The following is a 21,269-nucleotide window of genomic DNA, read 5'->3' as shown; positions in this document are numbered from 1 at the left end:
TCCTGTTTGTGTGCCTACCTTTGTGAGGACCCTGGAACATCCCAGGAGAAGATCTGCCTGGGGTTACAGCAACAGCCAAAGTCCCTAGGAAGAAGCTAGTTAATACCCTTGCATGGAAAGAGATCCAGTGCATTCTGTCTTGGTGTGCCAAATACCCTTTGTTTGTGCAGCTTGAGTTTGATAAACAGGCTTAATAACTTTAGAAGCTTAATAACTTTAACTGTTTCTTGTGTTTTAAAAGCCATGTTTTGGAATAGCTCTAATACTTCACTTGTATCTTTGTGTTGCATTAATGGCTTTGGTGGGAAGCTAAAACAAAATCTAGCCAGATTTCTTTTAGCTGGCTTTTATTATTTTTTTTTCCTGGCTTTTAATTTCCTACTTGCAATACCCATAAATTTCTCAATAAAGTAATTTTTCAAGATTTATGAGCTTTAAGTAATCAGTTTTTTCAAATGGTCTTTTAAAATGGTGAAATGGGATCTCCTACAATGTCAGTATTAACACAGGCTGACAGAAGAGGGTTCTTTACTCACAAGAGAATGTTTTAAAAAAGATTTACGTTTTTAAATGTCTTAAAGGGGCTTATGTTGATTCACAGATAACATTCCAATCGAATGAGATTTTTTTTAGACTTTATTTATTTGACAGAGAGAGGGAGAGGGAGCGCATGTGCCTAAGGAGCAGCACAGGCAGAGGGAGAGGGAGAAGAGGGACAGATGCTTTACCAACTGAGCCACCCAGGCATCCCGAATGGGATTTCATCATGGAGTCCGTGATGAAAACTTTAAAGCGTCTCAGTGTTATTGAAAAACCCAAATTCAGCTGCCACACTCTGGAAAAGCCAATATTCAAGAGCACAAGTTGTGATTGGGAAGGAATATGAGCTTTATTCAGGAGGCTGGCCACCTAGGGAGAAGGAGGACTCTTCTCCAAAAACCAACTCTGAGGGTTCTGCCTGGCCCAGAGATTTTTTTTTTTTTTTAAGATTTATTTACTTATTTGACAGAGAGGGAGAGATCACAAGTAGGCAGAGAGAGAGAGAGAGAGAGAGAGAGAGAGAGAGAAGCAAGCTCCCTGCTGAGCAGAGAGCCAGATGCAGGGTTTGATCCCAGGACCCTGCGATCATGATCTGAGCTGAAGGCAGAGGCTTAACCCACTGAGCCACCCAGGCGCCCCTGGCCCCGAGATTTTTAATGGAAGTTTAGGGAAGTTAATCGGTGAAAGAGGAACTCCATGTAACACTTCCTGATCGCATGCAGACTCCATGGGGCCAGCTGCAGACTCTCTTACATCCTGGTCCTCACAGGTTGTAGACTGGTTCCCCAGTGCGAGGTTGTACAAGAGGGTCATCGAGGAAACAATGCATGACCTATAGATATACAAAGAAAGGCTTAGTTCATCCATTCCACAGGTTAAAGGTGCTTGCTAAAACTTAGAGGACTACTAAGCTGGCCAGAGGAGTGTACAGACAGCAGCTTCATCAACTCAAAAGGTCTGTATAGCATCAAGGAAAAACGTCCTCACTATTATCTTTTTCACGCATGCATTTGAAGAAATGGTCCTAAAAGGAAATTCAGAGGCATATGTATGGAGGATAAGCCAACTGCAAGGATTCAAAGGGAAAGAGAGGAAAATGTTCTTCAAAAAAAATTTTTTGGAAATGTCACTGACACAGGTTTTTCCACTTCCAAGAAGCTTGTTTTTTGTGTGTGTTGCCTTTACTTAATAATTTTGCTATCTTTACATTTTTAAGTAATTGACTTTAGAAAATAATTGCACCCTTGAAGATAGATTCAAATGTGAGATTACTCCTCAGGTTTTAGCTGCACCTGCTGACTTGGTAGATAGGACATAGAGGGACCTCTGCATTTGAAACAACCGGAAAAGCTTTATAGCCTTGATTGGCATTATCCTGTTGTACCAGGAGAGGGAGCTCTAAGTCCACTGCAGTAAAATAACACTTGCCCTTAATGCAACAATGAGTGGGGTGGGGAAGGTTGCTCTCAAACATTGTTATTACCATATCCAGGAAATAGGTAGATGAAGAGGTAGGTAGGTAGAGAAATAGATTGATGAGTGAATAAAGGTCTTGATCAAATATTTTGAGAAACAATTCAACCTTCATCAAAGATTACTGGCAGGGTTTCCTAGTTTTACTCATTTTTAAAATACCAGTATGTCAAAATGAACATAACATAAAGTTTTGATTTGCATTCTCCTGATTATCAATGATTTTTAAAATTTTGTTTATTGGATATAAGAATAGATAAAAGATACTTAACATATTTAATGTTTAACTTTAAATCCTAAAATTAATTTTTATATGCTTTAAGTTAGCTTTCAAAACTAGATATTAAATTTAAATTTCTAACTAATATCTCAATAAAAAATCTTTCCCTTCCCTGTACGCAGAAAGTTGATTGCTTATACTTGCTGCGATTATGTTTTGTTCTTGAATTTAAGTTTACTCCAGTGGAGTAGACTTTGTATAAAGTGTGTGTTGTGGGCTGAGCTATGTCCTCTCAAAATTCATATATTGAAGCTCTCACCCTCAGTCTCTCAGACTGTGACTATACTTGGAGACACGGTCATGAAAGAGGTTAACTAAGGTTAAAGGGGGCATCTGGGTAAAACCCTAATCGGTCTAATTTCCATCCTTATTACAGGAAACCTGGGCATACGAGGGGACCCCAGGGATGCCTGAGGAGTGCACAGGGGACCATGTGAAGACGCAGCCAGAAGGCAGCCATCTGCAACCCATGAGGGAGGTCTCAAGAGAATCCAGGCCTGCCCACACCTTGGCCTTGGACTTCCAGACTCCAGAACTGTGAGAAAAATTTCTGTCCTTTAAACCACCCGGTCCATGGTAGTGTGCTATAGCAGCCCTGGAAAACTCATCCAGTGGGAGATGGGGATTTTATTTTGTTTTGACATGGAAAAATCATTGGTTCCAATTCTATTTACTGAACAGTCCTTCCTTTCCTCACTGATCTGTCATGACTCTTTGGTCCTATATCAAAGTGCCATATCATATGGGCCAATCTGTAGACACTTTCTTCTATATCTCCCACTGATCAGCCTATCCCTGTGAGAGAGCTGTGTTTTCTTCCTTGCTACAGCTTCACTGTAAGTCCTGACAGCTGGTAGGGAAAGGCCTCCCACCTTCTTCTTTAAAGGGACTTTGCTATTTTGGACCACTTACACTTTCCTGTGAAGTTTAGAATCAGCATGCCAGGTGTCACTGGAAATCACACGGGGATTTTAACTGTACCTGCATTAAAGCCAAAGAACTACAGAGTAATCATATTTTGTAATTAAAGAATGATCTCCAAGGGAAAGTGCTTCCTTTTCGGATCCACGGATGGCATGGGCTGCAATCCTGGTTCTGTCCACGTAGTGGCACCACAAACCAAAAAAAAATCTGACTTTTGCAGTGGGCCAGAGGCTCTCAGAACACACATTTCACTGTTCACCTTATTTAGTCAATACCAGAACGTTTTGGAGGGTAGATCTGAATTTCATATGGAATATTCCACGGTCCATCGAGTGCTGAAGTACATTTGGCAAAAATACAGACAAGAGTATATGGTAACTAAACACGTGAAATAGTAATGAAAACTACCCTGACCATCTGTGCTTCACAGTCCTTTTCTCTCAGAAGGCCATAAACAAATGAAGAAGTTCACTATCCACCAATAAAGGAAAAGTGTGGTGTAAAATGTGCTTGGAAGTTCAGGTGGTCTTCTCTAACCAGCAAGCCTGAGGCAGGGTAGTGAACAGGTCTGCATCCATCTGGGGAGCAAAGGTCACCCCCAGGGTTATTAAAGGGGAGGATTATGTAAATCTTCATTTCTACCCCCACCCCCACCCCCTGCTATCAGCCCTGATCATCTTGGGAGTGAAGTCTACTTTCACTTAGGAGAAACATGCCTGTGCTTGCCCTCAGCTGTTCAAAGAATCAAAAAGCCTTTCCCTTTCTACTCAGTAATGCCAGGGAAGCCTCCTTCCTCCCTTAGGCTGGAAGTGTGTGACACAAAATGTCTCTGAAAATGCTTGTTTCATCCATGCCCTGGATACCTCAACTTGGTAGTGGGCTGGAGGAGACCCTTTCTGTAAGTACCTTCCAGGGGTTCATCTAACCCAGTAATGTCACTAACATTGGCATTTAGTATCAAAAAATAGTTCAGCACATCTTGTTAACTGTGGCAAAAACATGTGTCTACCGCTCAGTAACATACCTTGGATGGTCTCCTAACATATACATGGAACAGTTCAGCAAACCCCAGTTTCCTCGTCTGTAAAGTGGGAACAGCAGTATTTCCCAGTCACAATTGTTGCAGGATGACAGAGGCATTTCAGAAACCTATACATGGTGCCTTGCACCTTAGCGCTCAAGAAACTTTACATTGTTGGCACTAGAGCAGGATGAAAAGGTATTCCTGGGTCAGCCAAGATGAAGAGTAGAATCTGGGACTGGGAACTGAGCCATGTTGTAGCTCATTGGCCTCTGTTCCTCCTTCATGCTACCAATGCCCCTGCAGGGAAGGAGGCCTTGCATTCCCTCCCCCAGCACCAGGGCAGCCAGGTGACTTCCTGAGCCTTTAAAGGATGCATCATGTTAACCCCTTCCAAATGAGAAGTGAGAGATGACTTCAACTGTAAACCATAATTAGCGCCAGGAGCACTTTTAACACAACTTCCTACAGTATTATTCATGGGAGGCAAGGTATGAAAACAGCCTCTGCCCCTCAACAGATGAATAAAGAAATCATGGTTTGTGTATACAATAGAATATTCCTCAGCCTTAAGAAGGAAGGAAGTCCTCCCGTTTGAGACTACAGTGATAAAGAGGGTATGATGCTAATGAAATTAGAGAAAAGAAGGCCAGTACTGCATGGTGTCACTCAGGTGGAGTCTAGCAACAAGTCTAACTCATAGAAACAGTAAAATCACTGTTTTCAGGGACAGGGGTGCGGTGGGGGAATTGGAGATAAGTTGTGAAATGGTACTAACTTTCAGTTACAAGACAAATAAGGTCCAAAGTCCTAATGTGTAGTATGGTGACTATAGCTGACAATAGTGTATGACTGAAATTTGCTAGGAGAGTAAATCTTAAGAGTTGTTTCCAAAAGAGAGTGAATATCTGAGGTGATGGATTTGTTCTTCAATTTTAAATATGTTTTAATTTGTCAGTTATATCTCAGTAAAGCTTAAAAAAATGTAGAAAACAATGTCATCAGCAAATGCTCTTGCTGATATGATACCGTAATGCAAGGATGGGTTTATCGTATTTATGTGGGGTGTAGCTCAGTGGTTTCTGAGTTTGTTGTATCAGTCCAGATTGGCTTATAGAGACATCTTACACAGGAGACAAATGCTTCAGGCTGTCTGACCAAAGCTGAGCAGACCAGCTAGAATGGTCACTCCTCTCACCTGCTCAGGTTTTGCTGTCCCTGAGTGTGATGGTTTCTTGTGATCTGTTGCAGAAAAGTCTTGTTAAAACAAAGTAATCTCTTGACATGTATACAAGAATGGGTACAAGAAAGCAAAACACACACACACACACACACACACACACATTGCCAAACCAAGTATATGTCAATCGTCTCTAGGGTTTTTGTTCCTCAGCCTTTGCTCCTAGAGCCTATCAGCCCTTTGCCTCTGTTTCTATTTTTCTACTTGTGACACAGATGTGAAAGAGAAGCAAAGCCAGGCACTAGGTCAAGTGATAAGTACAGACTCTAGTCGGTCATATACTGTTGAGTAAGAAAAGGAGTTCAGTGTGAAATGAATTCAACTCGGATTTATACAAGGTAGCTAGGTGTTTTAAGGGGAGTGCAGGGCAGGGAGTGGTAAGTGCAGGCTTGTAGCATCAGAAAAGTGAGAACTTAGAAAAAGCAGGGAGATTTGAGGTGGTTGGTCTATGTGAAACCCATCTGCTTTTGTTAACCGGCCTTCATTGAAGTAAGGTTCTTACCTTCTTACAGACACTAGGAGACAGGCTCTGTCTTCAGGCATTGGCTGGAATAGATACTAATTTGGGGGGCCAGCAGTGAGTTTTCTCAGGCAGGTACTTTGTTGGGGAGGGGAGTGTGAGGGGCTGACTTGAGCAGACTTGAACTGCTGGAGGGGCAGACTTGAGTTCCTTGAAACTATGTTAGTATTTGTTCAAGTATTTATAGACCAAGTTTGAGGCTTAGTTGGGAAAGACTCAGAGGAGCCTGGCTGTAGTTTGAACACGAATAGAATCTTTGTCACGTTAATACTAGCGTTACTAACAGAAAAGGTAATTCCACTACCTCCTTTTACCAATAGGACAACGTTGGTACTTCTTGATAGCTTACTGACAATAAGTTGACTTTAGAGCTGCCTCAGGATCTCCACAGAATTTGGGAGACAACTGCAGAAATATCTCTCTTATCCTGAAGGAACTGTTGGTCTTATTTCTGTCCTTTTTCCTCTAAATAATCTTCACGAACATAAATGGTCAGTTGTGTTTCTCCTGCCTAGCATCCATCTCATTTCTCCTAGGCAGAACACCATGATAGCATCTGGTAAACCATAAATTAGTCTGCAGAGAGAAATGGTTAGCCTAGCCCTAGGAGAAGGGAAGCATGAAAGCCCGGCCCAGCCCATCAGAATAGCACACACCTCGGGCCAAATAGTTCTTCCAAGAGTTGGCTTGAAACCTGACTCAGGCCAGTGGTTAATTCTGAGACTTGTGGGAATGTTGAGACAGATTCACTCTTGCCAGTCTCCTGCCAGCTGTAAGTACAGTAAGGCTAGAGCTGAGGGTACTTCCACCGGCACGGGGCCTACAGAGGAGAGCAAACCATCCAGGACAAGGAGAGGCCAAAACACCAGTGATATTTCTTAAGCTACAACATCCCGCCACTTTGCATCTGTTTTCTTTTGCTTTGTTTGAGTTTGCCTTGAAGTACTGCAGATATTAAAGAAACTGTGAAAAATATATAATGAGTATCCATGTACTCATTGGGCAGTTTGTGATAAAAAAAGATTATTAATAAAATTAAGCTCCTGGGCTTCTCAGTCACATAAGTCAACAAATCTGTTTTGTGTAAGCCAGTTTGAGTTATGGCTGTGTCCTGGCCACAGAGGAGTCCCAGTACACATCCAATAAAGCCTGTCCCAAGATCGGCTAAAAGCATAGTGCAAAAATAAAAATAATAAATTAAATAAATACATACACATTAGATCAGTCACAGTCTTAGTTGCAAGTAATGGATCCTATTGAATCATTCTTTCTCTCTTTTTTTCTTAACTAAAATTGTGTTTTTTTAGAGAAGTTTTAGATTCAGAGCAAAATTGAGGGGAAGGTTCTGAGATTTCCCATAGACTCTACATATGCAGGTCCTCCCCCATTATCCCACCAGAGTGGGACACTTGTCACCTCGATGAGCCTACACCGACACATCATAGTCCCCCCAAAGTCTATAGTCTACACTGCAGCTCCTTCTTGGTGTTGTACATTCTGTGACTTTAGACAAATGTATAACATCCTCTATCTATCCTTTTGGTATCATGCAGAGTATTTTTACTTCCCTAGAAGTCCTCTGTGCTCTGCTCATTCCTAGCTTCCCCCTTTCCACAACCCTGGATCATTTTACTGTCTTCATAGTTTTGCCTTTTCCAGAATGTCATATACTTGGAATCCCATAGTATGTAGCCTTTTCAGCTGGCTTCTTCTCACTAATGAGCATGCATTTTAGGTTCCTTCATCTAGTACTAGGGCTTGATAGCTTATTTCTTATTAGCACCGAGTAAGATTTTGTCGCCTGGGGCTATCACAGTTTATCCTTTCAGCTACTGCAGGACATCTTGTTGCTTCCAAGTTTTGGAAATTATGAATAAAGCTGCTCGTGCAGGTTTTGTGTGGACAGAAGTTTTTAGTTGTTTTGGGTAAATACCAAGGAACATGATTGCTGGATCATATGATAAGAGTATATTTAGTTTTATAAGAAACTCAAGAGATTTTGTGCTCTTTTTTTTTTAAGATTTTATTTATTGATTTGACAGACAGAGATCACAAGTAGGCAGAGAGGCAGGCAGAGAGAGAGAGAGGAGGAAGCAGGCTGCCTGCTGAGCAGAGAGCCCGATGTGGGGCTCGATCCCAGGACCCGAAGATCATGACCTGAGCCAAAGGCAGAGGCTTAATCCACTCATCCACCCAGGTGCCTCTGAAGGCCCATTTTACTCTCATAGAAGTGTTCCTGTTTGACCTACCCCTAAAGGCCATACTTAGAAACAGAAAACATGAAGAACAAAGAAACAAAGCACCCTCAGCTTTGACCTTCTCTCCCCTGGACATCCATGTCTGTCCATGCTGGAGCCCTACCAGCTGCCTAACAATGGTCTCTATGCTCTCATGGCATTTTTTAGACCCATCTCACTGACACTCCCACCCACCAGGAGGGGTTTTGTCTGCAGTCAGGGATGCTGTGGCAGCCTTTGGTCCCTTGGCTCAGTGCAGCGCTTCTTCTTCTGAAAACCTCATTTAATAGTGGTGGTCCTGCCATGTCTCCAGTCGCTGAGTGTGTGCTTGCTCTCCAGTTTCCAAAACTAGAGATACATACATGAGTGGCAAAACTATTAAAAAAAAAAAAAAAAAGCTCAAGGAATGATTAACAGAAAAACATGGATCTTTGTTATTCTGGAGACGAGAGAACAGTGTCACAGAGTAGGGCGAATTGGGGCTTCCAAAGTAGTGATTTTTAGTTTCTCTAATACGTTGGTGTTTTTTTAATTATTATTCTCTAAATATAATATATATATATGTTTGTGGGTATAAACATAAACATATATGTAAACATTCATACCTTTACATGTAAATATGGTATATTTACATGTTTTATTAAACCTGATATATGTTTTATTTAACACCAAAAAACTCTGTTTTAGCTCAAAGATTATTCTCTCAGAATGATCCCTACTGCTTTCATTTATTTTCTCAGAAAACATTTATTGAACTACTTCATCTGACACAACAGGCACTGCTAGAGATAGACCAGTGAATAAGAAAGACATGGTCTCTGTTCTTATGTCATTATGAAATTAACGCTAAAAGGTAGGGGGATATAAGAATAAACTTATGTATGTATGTAAGTGTCAGTACTTCAGGCTCTGATGAAAATAAATGGGGTAGTCAGAGAGGCATTGAGAGCGAATGGAGGTGTGAAAGGGGGTGGGAGGCAGTGTAGGGGTCAAAGATTTTAGAGTGGGATGGTCAAAGAAGGCATCCCTGAGGAGGAGATATTTAAGAGGAACCTTGAAGGAGGGATGTGCAGGGCATCTGGGAGAATACAACTGAGTTACTAGGAGGGACTAATGCAGGGCCTACAGGCAGGGAGGAACTAGAAGTGTTGGAGGATTAGAAAGAAGGCAGTTGTGTTTGGGCTTGAGGGAGGGAGGGAAGAGGCTGGAGGGCACAACAAGGCACATGGGGTAGACCATGAAAAGCCTTCTTAACCGTCTTACCATAAGGGTTGGCGCTTAACTCCCAGACTATAGTGAACCACTTAAGGATCTCACTCAGGAGGCTGATGTGTGGGATTTGTTTGGAAAATATCACTCTGTCAGCCTTCAAGATATAGTAGTACCGTTGAATGACCAGGTTATGAGGAAGAAGGACAGTAAGTTGGTCAGGGAAGAGATGATGAGCCCTGGAATAAAGGCATGTCCTTGCATATAAAGAACAGTGGGTAAACTTTATTTAGAATAACCCTAAGTCCCATCAGAGCTAAAGATCAGATCATTTTTATCATTCTCTGTAATAGTAACAAGGTTTACCATGCCCAGGCCCTTTCATGAGCATGTCATTTTCCTATGAAATATATAGAAAAAGGATTTTTAGTCATGGGCTTCCCGATCTTACACCTCAGTCTCATTCTTATACCTTCTCCAGTACTTTCTAAGAACCCCTGTACTTCACTAGAACCAAAGCAAAACTCCCCCCAGCCATCAGACTTACTGCCACCAGCAGGGCCACACCTCTATGAAGCCCAGGTCAAATATTCAGAAATAGATAGGGATTCAAGTATACCACTTGGAATAAGGCAGATTTTAATCTGGAACTTCTCAGGAATTTGGTTACATAGTTAAAAAGTAATAGAGGGGCGCCTGGGTGGCTCAGTTGGCTAAGCGTCTGCCTTGGGCTTGGGTCATGGTCCCAGGGTCCCGAGATCAAGCCCCACATTGGACTCTCTTTTCAGTGGGAAGTCTGCTTCTCCCTCTGCCTGTCACTTTGCCTACTTGTGCTCTTTCTCTCTCTCTCTCTGTCAGATAAATAAAATCTTAAGAAAGAAAGAATGAAAGAAAGAAAGAAAGGAAGGAAGAAAGAAAAAAAAGAAAAGAAAGAAAGAGTCAGAGAGCACTTCATAGTCCTGCAGAAGTGAAAAGCACCAGCTCTAGATTCCAGGTACACAGTCTGAGTTTGAATACAGACTCTGGCACAGTTCATATGATGGCAGGCAGGTCATTCGTGCCTCAATGCCTGTTTCCTCACCTTCAAATTAGTGTGTAAAACCCATCTTTATGCTTTTTATGAGAATTCAAAAAGAAAACCTGCAGAAGGGGTCTGGGGGGCAGTGGGGTGTATGCCTGAGTGTGCAGTTAGCATGAACTATCTTAGCCAGATTCCTCAGGAGCTTTTAATAACATGTATTTCTCTGATGAACTTTGAACACTTTGGAGACTTTTTTACCTTTTCTTGCAACACTATCTCTTGAGTTCCTTTTTTTTTTTTTTAAATTTTCAGTGTTCCAGAATTCATTGTTTATGCACCACATCCAGTGCTCCATGCAGCATGTGCCCTCCTTAGTATCCACCACCAGGCTTACCGATCCCCATACCCCCTCCCCAGGTGCCTCAAGGTTATTCAGCAGAGCCCTAGTATATTAGCTCAGGAAAGGCCTGCCCTCCATACTGGCTTGCTGGGGACTTTTAAATACCTGAGGAACTCTCAAAAACTACTAAGGTTTTAGTTAGTTACACCCTCAGATATTTTGCTTTAACTCCTGTGGACTGGAACCCCAGCATCAGTATTTTGAAAAGCTCCTGAGGATTTTAGCGAATGGCTAGAGATAAGAACTGATGATCCATTCAAATCCATTTTTCAAATGAGGAAATTGAGACTCTCTGTGGTAGAATGACTGGCCCAAGCTAGTTCATAATGTCAGCAATGGGGTAGACTGGGAAGACAAAAAGAAGATAGTCTTAAAATTTTGGTAAATTAACCAATAAAAGGAATATATTGTGACGGGAGATATGTTTCCTAAGAGAAAAAAGAACAGCATGACTTTAGCCTGTTCTCTTGTGAACATGTGTATAAGTAAGCACAGGAAATTTTTTGTAGAGAAATGGGTGTGGCTGGAGCATTACTGGGTTTATTTGAGGCCATCAACCCCTTTTGCCCCACACCCTTCAGCTGTTACTTTCTGGGTGAATGTTCAGTGGTCATCTGAAGCTGAATTGGCATCTGAGGTCTATTTCTTGCAGAGAGAAAAAAGGAGACCTGCTTATCAGGGCCCTTTTAGACTGGTGGCTAGCTCCACCCACTCCCATAGTATTTGTTTTATTGTTTTATTCACCTCCTAGTACTCCTCGTAGGAATGGAGTTATATAAGACAGCATCCCAGTTGGGGTGGCAAGTAGGGGCAAGTAGGGGGAGTGAACCTAAAGTATTTACTGTTCTCTGCTTCCCCTAATTTCTCACTCAGCATCAGTGTAGAACGGAGATCATTCGGGGTCTTAATGCAAAAGATTTTTTTTCAATTGCCTTGTGTAATTTATTTTTAATTTTTATTTAAATTCAGTTAATAAACATATAGTATATTCTTAGTTTTAGAGGTAGGGTTCAGTGATTCATCAGTCTTATACAGCACATATTATTCATTACATCATACCTTCCTTCCTTAATGTCCATCAGCCAGTTACCACATCCCCCAACCCCTTAACTCCAGCAGCCCTCAGTTGGTTTCCTATGATTACAAGTCTCTTATGGTTTGTCTCTATCTCTGATTTCATCTTGTTTTATTTTTCCCTCCCTTCCCCATGATCCTCTGTTTTGTTTCTTAAATTCCACGTATGAGTGAGATCATATGATAATTGTCTTTCTCTGATGGACTTATTTCACTTAGCATAATACCCTCCAGTTCCATCCACGCTCTTGCAAATGGCAAGACTTTCCATTTTATTCATGAAGATGCAAAAAGATTTTTAAATTTTTTCATGTTGAATGATTGCTCAAGTTCCCTAGTGTCCATTTGTCTTCATCTGAAGGAATAAAAGGGGAAAACACTGGGGGAGGAAGGAGTGTTATTCAACTGAAGTTGAAGCAAACTTCAAGTGATGCTATCTGATCTATGTAGCAATTAGGAAAGACTTATGATGAAAAGAGGGAGTGACACTAAAAAGAGAAGTGTATACTGCATATAAAAAGCAGTTTCAAAAACCCTTTTCTGAATGCGACAACTATTTATATTGTTCATATGTACTTGGTAGGATTTGAAGAGAGGTCAGGGATCACCCAATCCATTGTTGTCCTGTGAATGAAGAAAGCAAGACCAAGAAGTTGTATTATTTGCCCAAGATGCTAGAATTATTTCTTTTAGATAAAATTGCTTTACACCTATATAATTTTAGGTTGAACATGATTTTCCAGTGCCACATCTTTAAGACAAGGTGTACCAATGAAAGACCATATTCATAAGCTCAGAAAATAGAAATTCCCTACTTTGTGCTGAAGCTCAAGATTCATTAATAACTCCCCTCTTTCTTACCACCAGCCTTGCCAATGTCCAGACTTAAGAAACTCTAGATAAACTTAGAATTCATGCAGCTCAAAGTCTGCCTATTGTTTCTCCATCCAAATTAGGAGACCAGTTTACCAAAGAAGGTGGTCATCTGAAACAGTTAAAAAAAAAATCTTGGGGTGCCTGGGTGACTCAGTGGGTTAAACCTCTGCCTTTGGCTCAGGTCATGTTCTCAGGGTCCTGGGATCAAGCTCCGCATCGGGCTCTCTGCTCAGCAGGGAGCCTGCTTCCCCACCCCCCACCCTGCCTGCCTCTCTGCCTACTTGTGATCTCTCTCTCTCTCTCTCTTTGTCAAATAAATAAAATATTAAAAAATTAAAAAAATTCTATCTCAACTTTTTATAATTTTCATTTCATTTCTTTAAAGATCTATTTATTTATTTTTTAGAGAGAGGTCCTCCAGATGTGTGGGGGTAGAAAGGGGCTAGAGGGAAAGGGAGAGAGAATCTCAAGCAGACTCTGCGCTAAGCACAGAGCCTGATGTGAGGCTCAATCTCATGACTCTGAAATCATGACCCAAGCTGAAATCAAGAGTTGGATGCTTAACCAACTGAGCCGTGCAGGTGCCCTCACTTTGCTGACTTTTAAAAAAAATTGTCTTTTTATTCATTCCCAATTTATTTTAATTAAGACAATCTACATATAGAGCACAATTCTTAAAGGGAGAGCTTGATGAATGGTTACACATAACCACCACAAAGATCAAGATACAGAACATTTCTGGCATCCAGGAAGACTCCCTCATGCACCTTCCAGTCTGTAGTAATCCCTGTATTTCTGAACTCTACCATCACGTGTTCATAAACAACCTTTCCGTGATTTGAAAATGGAACCTTACAGTTGGTACTCTTTTGTCCATAGCTTTTTAAAGTCTATATTTTGTCTGTGAGACCCATCTATGCTGTTGAAATGTATCAGTATTTCGGATTTCTTATTGCTGTATGTGGTGTCCAACTACATGGATTTATCACGTTCTATTCACCGTTGAATTGTTGAGGGAACTTCCAAATGTTTCTAGAGTTTTGAGAAATTCTGAATTAAAGCAGTTATAAACAGAAGTGGCCTTCATATACCTAGGAGTAAAACTCTTGAGCCTTTTTGTTTCTCTTTCATTATCAGTTTTTTGTTTTGTTTTCTGTTTGTTTGTTTGTTTGTTTGTTTGTTTTTAAGCCCTGGACCATAGTCTAACATTTCGAAGTTGCCCAGTGAACCGTAAACAGTGCTTTTCTCTGTAGGCATGACACGTTTTCCAAGGGGGCAGATTTTGCAGCTTAGAATGGAATAGCAGTAGGGTACTATATTTTATGGTTCATTCCTCACAGCACTTCATAACCTCCTTCATTCCGGGGTTTAGCCTGGAACCCTTCTATTCTGCCTTGATTAACTCCTTTTTATTCCATGAGGCTTATTAGCTCAGGTCTTGTGTTCCCTGACCATTCTCAACTGGATGCCTCTGTTCCTTATTCCGACTGTCCTCTGTGTATAACTATGCCTTTCTTAGCCCTTACCTCCTTGATCTGAAACGATCTGTGCATATAGCAGCCTTCCAGTAGGCTTTAGGTGCTGCAAAGGAGTTTGTTCATTATTGCATCCCATTACTCAGCACAATGCCTGGCAGAATATCCACGCCCAACCCATATTGACAGTCTTGTTCTTCTAAAGTCTGGTTGGTGTTTCAGTAATGAAATATTATCTTTTAATTCATTGATTTAAAGAAAATCCCCTGGGGGTTGAAAAATCCCCTGGGGTTGAAAAGTTCCAATACAGTTGAAAAGGCAAACTTTCCATTGCTTTATGATCTCATCTTTTTAAATTCAGCCTTTTCTGTTCTTTTTTTTAACTCTGTGGAGTTGGTCTCTGAGCAATGCTGTTAAATAAGGGTTCTATGCTGGAAACCTCTCAATCACCCAAGTGAGACAAGCAAGTGAAGGGGTTTAGCACACAGGTGCCGGAGGCACACTGCCAGACCACACTGGGCAGGGATTATGTTACCCCTCTGCTTCCATGTACTCCCCTATAAAATCGGATGAATCGCAACCCTCTCCCACTGGTTGTTGTCGGTATTTACCAAGTAGTACACAAACTGTTTAGAAGACCTAGCGAATGCCCAGAATATGCTGGCCTCTGTTATTAAACAAAGTGAAACCATTTTGCTTTCTACCTACTAGAAGATCACAGAAATGTCACACATCAAGTTGAATCTACTTTGGGAGATTACTGTTTTACCAGCGTAAAGGAATATTAACATTTTCTGAACCAAAATTTGGACACTGGCTTTTTAAGTGGAAACATAACCTGTGGCACTAAGACACAGTATTTTAAATGAAGACTGTTTTAACAATCCTATAAGCAAACAAACAAACAAGACCTCCATGTAATTACATTTCAAAATCTTTCTTCTTAAAAGATTTTAAGTGCAAATGAAATGACTTTTATTGATTCTGAAGTGAGGACTGCAAATATTATGCAAATAAAGAAGCATCTGGGCTCCAGGTATCATTTTCTGATGTAGCTGGAGAATTATTGACAAGGATAAAGAGCTGGACTTCCTTTTTCAAAAACTCATGCCATTTATCTTAATTCCGGTACATCTGATAAGAACTTCCTCTGCAACCAGGAAACTTTGCAAGTATGAAATAATCTGAAGGAGGGGGTAAAGAAGAGGAACACTAAAAAGAGGAACACTAAAGCAGATTTAACCAAAAGAGTAGAGGAGAGTTTGGCTCAGCAGTCTCAAGGTAGGTGAGAACCTGATTTAAGGCATTTTAATGGCTGATAATAAACTATAAGGAACAAGTTCATTTTAAATAATGACTTTATGTTACCATAGTTTTTAGGTGGCCTTCGGTGGCAATAATCAGTTTACAAACTGAGGGTGATGTTAATCTGTCTCTACCAGTGTATATGCTTACCGTTAATATTAGGCTTTGCTATTGTCTTGTTTCCAAATGGGCAGTATTCTGCCTTTGAAGATTCTAGAAGTCTATCAATCATTTGTGATTTAAAGACAAATGAATAATTGTTAGATACGGGTTGGAACTGTTTTCCAAAACAGAAACAGCCTCCTTGCAGATTGGGCAAAATGAGACTAATTGGGGTGTTAAGCCAGCTTTGAAGGGCTCTTGTTTAACATATGAGTTCCATTCTAGTAGGTCTTTCCATTTTGCCTCTCAGATTTTTTTCCTATTAAGTTGTTTTAGAGCATAAAAAGGATGTATTTCTTCTCTTTTAAAAAGTCTTCTTGTATTTATCTCAGTAAATACTTCTTTGACAGTTTTCCTATTTGGAATGTTCTGGATTTTCCACATAGCACAACATAGATGGTAAAAATAAATTCTCATCTTGGAAATGGTGAGGGCAATTTATTACCTAATCTTCAGTAATAGTCAGCATTCCCCATTTTGTTGAAAGCTTAGAATTTTAAAAAGGTGATTAATTTTAATCTATATTTGAAAGTCAGTTCAAATGTGCTACCAAATTTTTACTTAAATGAGTAATCACTTATACCATAATTTATATCCCTACAATCAGTTCTTATCTTTTAGAAAGGAAATGAGGTCTTAAAGGTTAAAGTCATTTACCAAATATTTGCCTTTGGACCCAGCTTTGTATCTGGTCTTTATAAAGGAGGGAACCTAGAAAGGTTCCAAAGACGTCTAGATCTAGGATGTCTGTCCATACAGTTTTATCAAATAAATTTTATAAAAGTTAACTGCATTTCATATGTAATTCGGTGTTTTGTGTGAAATGCCAAACTGAAAATTTTCACATTGATGTAGTCCAACCTTGAAAAAATTTAGAAAAGTTCACTTTCAGGTGTGAACACTCACTAAAATCAGGACTCAGCTTTGTAGGGTTATTTTTTCCCTGCTTATTGTTGCCACTGTTATCCTAATGCTGTTTGCTCCATTTACTAACAAATATTTAAGAAAGTAGCTCTTCTTTGTCTAGTACTGGTTTTGGTAATATAAAAATAAGTAAGAGCTCCGTCCCTCAAGAAGCTCAGAGCAAATCAAGCTATAAAAGTTTAGCAATAGATGCTCTTCATAGCCATTTATGGAGTTTTGGTTAAGAATAGTATTTTGAGGCAAATTTTACTTGACTCTTGATTCATTCGCTTCTTAGTTATTCAAGAAGTTAAATTCTTTAATCCTCTTCTTACTCTTCTCTAAAATAGGCATTACAGTAGTATCTAGTTCATACGACATCTGTAGGATAAATGAGATAATCCATGTAGAAGTGTTTAGAAGGTGATCCAAAATAAGCTCTTAACTAAGTATTATCAATGGTGAAATTCAATAGATGGTGATAATCATCCCACAAGCACTGTTAACAATTTTGGATGACTATAGTTAACAACACTGTATTGTGTATTTGAAGGATGCTAAGAGAGTAGATCTTAAAAATTATTATGAGAAGAAAAAAGTTATACTATGTGAGGTGATGGTCATCAGCTAAATTTAGTGTGGCCATCATTTCACAATATGTATCATGTTGTATTTCACATATGTATTCATATGTCAAATTATGCTATAATTTGAACTGATTACAATATTATGTATCAATTATATATCAATTATGTATCAATTATATATCTCAATAAAACTAGAAACAACAACAGTGAAAATGGTATTAGATGTAACTGTTTCTGTGTCTAGGCTGAAAACATACAGTAATAACGTTTTGTTGATAAAATCATAATACAACACTCAGTCTGGTTGAATACTTTTCATTTTTTATCTCTTTGCCATTTTAAAGCCTTGGCAGAAAACATTCTGAAAATATCTTAATTGAAAAGTTGTTTTCTGCAAATTGTGAGAACACTAGTTATAGAAAGCCATTCAAAGTTTGTTTTAGATATTTTGTGGTAGGTCAAAGAGCTCTTTTCTTCTTTTAAGTATGAACTATATCCTTTAGGGGTGCATGGGTGGCTCAGTTGCTTAAGCATCTGCCTTCAGCTCAGGTCATGATCCCAGGGTCCTAGGAATGAGCTTTGCATCAGGCTTCTGCTCAGTGGGGAGTCTGCTTCTCCCTCTTCCCCTCACTCCCACTTGTCTCTCTCACTATCTCTCTCTCTCTCTCAAATAAATAAATAAAATCTTAAAACAAAACAAAACACCTATACCCTTTAGAAGATGTATCTTAAGTTTTAAATGACTTAAGCAATTAAATGCTAAGATTTGGAGTCATTTATTTCTTGACTCCCTTATTTAATTAAATGTCAACTGAATTTCTTTCCTGCACTAGGTACTGTGCTATTCTCTAGGAATATACAGTGAAAAGACCTGATCCCTGCCCACCATTTAACCAGGTGGGAAGACACACAATTTGCTGTAACTTAAGCTGTAATGCTATAATAGAGAATGGCCTCATTTATAGGGGAATACAGAGGAAGGAGTGATTAAGGAAAAGGCCTCACAGAGAAGGTGATAAATAATGGAAATTATTTCGCAGGTATAATCCTCTCCCTTTCTCTTATTGCATTCAAATCATTGTCTTTCACTTGAAAATTATTAACATTATTGTCAAAATCCAATAAAACTACTCAGGTTTGAGCAGGTAGAAGTTCTTCTCTTTTTCTTTTCTCACAACAGCTAGTACTATATTCTCTTTTGAGTCAGGAACTCACTAAATGACAGTGCTTAATATATTGGCAGATATTGACAGATGTTTTATTATGCTATGTAATAAATATGCAATTAATTTGTTTTTTAATTTATAGGAGGTGTGTGGATGGCAGATCGTCCAACCTTCTCTTTCTTGAGTTGTCTGCTCTGCCATTATCTTCCACTCATTTTTGCTTTGTCTTGTGATTCACTGATAGAAAGTGAGGTGAAGTCAATTAAAATCCCCCCTGACACAGTGCAATTATACATTGAGGACTGTAATGCAAAAAGCATTACATACAACGAGAAGGATCGTCCAAGGCTACGTTTATTCAATCTCTCCTCTCATTGTATCAGGACTTTGCCAAATGATGTTCTTCCACATCTGAAAAAGAAATGTCAAAAAGAGCTTCCAGGATTATTTTTAAACTCCACCCTAAGAGGAATTACATTTGTCTGCACCTGTGAATTCATTAAGGGCTCCCCCATACCACGAAACAACACTGCTTGTGCAGAAATGTTAAAAAGCTGTGGAAATACACCAGTGGCCACTTCTATAGGAATTTCCCTTCTTTTCCTCTTGTTAATCTGTGGAATTGGGTGTGTTTGGTGCTGGAAACATGGTAACCCGGTGCATTTTCCCTTACCAAGGGTCTTGCAAAGGAGAAGCAGCAGGAGAAAAGACAATACTAAAACACTCTCAAGTTTCCTCACTATCAGCTCAAGGCCTAAAATCTCAGTTCAGAACAAGCACTGCAGATCTTCTGGAAGAGGGACTAACACGCATGGCAACTATGAAAATGTGGAAAGTGGTGCTCCCAAACATAAAGAGGTAACTGATAAAGAACTGTATGAGAACACTTGGCAGACCAATTTTGAGGAGCATATCTATGGAAATGAGATGTCACCTCAATATTATAACTTCCAGAAACTTAGTACTTTTGAAGACCCTCAAGATGAAGACATATATATTCTTCCAGATTCATAATAACTTTTGAAAATACTGGGTTTATTATCAGAGGATATTCACTGGGACTTTTATTTCACGGATATCATTGTTAATCATGTTCTTTGGATGAAACTCAGTGATCTATCTCCATCCTCTGATCCTTTGGTGAATTGCTGCAGGTTAAATTCTCTTCACTAACTTTTCCTAGATTAATTCTGTGTTATGTGATATTGATTCTTCCTTCTAAATGTTACATGTTCCCTTTCTCTCTTATTTCTATCTCCACCATCTCTTTCTGGCTCAAGATTATGTCAGTCTTCTAACTCGTCTTTCTGGCTCCAGATGCTACCTATTCAGTCAGTTCCCGTGACACTGCCAAATTTACATTCAGAAAATATTCCCAGTGCCACACCACTCCTTCGCTTAAAACTTCTCAATGGCTCCTCTTTGCAAAAAACATACTGCTTATAATTCTAACTCCAGAACCTGCTATTTTCCACACTTGATTCGAGTTCACTTTTTCAGTGACTTCTAGTAATTTCTCACTTCTCTGCTTTCATCAGAAACATCTGAAAACCTGCCAGACTCATCCATCTTCCTTGACTTTGCTTGTCTGCCCCCTTTCAAGCCTGCCTCAGGTGGCAGTTTCTTCCACAAGTCTTCTGAGTTATTCCAAACCTACCTTTATATTTTCCTTTTCTCATCTCCTGTGGACTTTGCTGCCTGTTTAATTCTCTGGGCATTTAAACATGTGAATGCTTTCTGTGGCATTTTATGATTTAATGTCGTATGAGAAAGTCTTAAATTCCTTGCTAAATAACAAGGAAGGGCCTCATCTTCATATTTAACTCAACTGCCTAGACCATCATATGAGGCATTTGGTACTATTCAATTGACAAAGAATTAAATTGTACACTTTGCTCACTAGTTTTGAGAAAAATCCAATAAATTCATCCACTAAAGAAATATTTTTGGAGTACCTTCTATCTACTTTTAGTCTGGGAGTAAAACAGTAAAAAGTAAGTAACAGTAAAAAGAAAGGCATAGGTCCTGAACACGTATTGTCTAGCAAGGGAGAAAGGAAAATAAATAAACAAATACTGTGCTACTTATTAAGCTAGGTATCATATCTTACCCCTGAACTCAGCCTTTTATATGCTGCTCTGAATCCTTCAGGCTGAGGCTCTGCAAACACCACATTTGTCCTTTGCAAAGTGGGTCCATATTAAGCTCTATTCATAGGAAGCAATGTGGAAGATGGGTAGATGAGAGGAACCCAAAAGGACTTGCTCTTCCTCACTCTCCTTGTTGCTCCAGTGGGTACCATTGCCATGCATTTTACCCTGGCATTGTGAGTTGTTTGCAGTTCCTAGTTTTTTCCAGCATTCCCAGAAAGGGCTTGATTGCACCCTGTCAGAGGTGCCAGTACCACCCAGGTACTGGAATCTCCCCTCTCCTTGGAATCTGAGAAGCAAGCTCCATAGAGCCTCCTCCAAGCGCCTGAGGTAGAGATGGAGACAAATGGGAACGTCAGAGCTCCAGATCCCAGGCCCAGGTGCAGGGGCCATCTCCTGCTCTCACTGTCTCTGTAGTCCTCTTTCATCTTCTCAGTCAAATAAGACCTTTTTGTTAATTCTCTGTATTAAATTCTAAAGAATTTTAATAGGATGGTCAAACGAGGCCTCTCTGAGGACACACTTAGCTGGGTCTTGAGGCTAAAAGGAGTTAACCATGCAAATTTGAGATGAGCAGGGACGGTACCAGCATGTGAAAAGCTTCCCCATTTGATCTGGCCTGGGGAAGCTGAGTGCTAGGAAAGCCATTGACAGTGCGGCCCTAGTCTTTGGAGGAACGGCCACAGGACTTAATGATGGACTCACT

At 39.9% G+C, this 21,269-nt stretch overlaps 1 protein-coding gene and 1 long non-coding RNA gene across 3 annotated transcripts in view; one reads left to right on the top strand and one right to left on the bottom strand.

Moving 5' to 3' along the window:
• Positions 1–1,113: 1,113 nt before the first annotated feature.
• Positions 1,114–21,269, bottom strand: part of LOC106005065 — a 45,736-nt gene continuing 25,580 nt past the window's right edge. For both annotated transcript variants that reach the window (XR_006605324.1, XR_001178213.2), the window contains one exon: positions 1,114–1,372. This is a non-coding gene — a long non-coding RNA (uncharacterized LOC106005065). The remainder of the gene's footprint in view (positions 1,373–21,269) is intronic.
• Positions 14,877–20,354, top strand: GAPT (GRB2 binding adaptor protein, transmembrane). Its single transcript, XM_004744621.3, has 2 exons — positions 14,877–15,571; positions 18,556–20,354. The coding sequence occupies exon 2, from the start codon at positions 18,567–18,569 to the stop codon at positions 19,425–19,427; it is 861 nt and encodes a 286-aa protein (XP_004744678.1). The 5' UTR covers positions 14,877–15,571; positions 18,556–18,566; the 3' UTR covers positions 19,428–20,354.

The sequence above is a fragment of the Mustela putorius genome, unplaced genomic scaffold (genome assembly GCF_011764305.1).
Source record: "Mustela putorius furo isolate JIRA1106 unplaced genomic scaffold, ASM1176430v1.1 tig00000145_pilon_pilon_pilon, whole genome shotgun sequence".
Classification (NCBI taxonomy): Eukaryota; Metazoa; Chordata; class Mammalia; order Carnivora; family Mustelidae; genus Mustela; species Mustela putorius.
The sequence above is the reverse complement of the archived record's forward strand: the minus strand, read 5'-3'. Positions and strand labels throughout refer to the sequence as shown.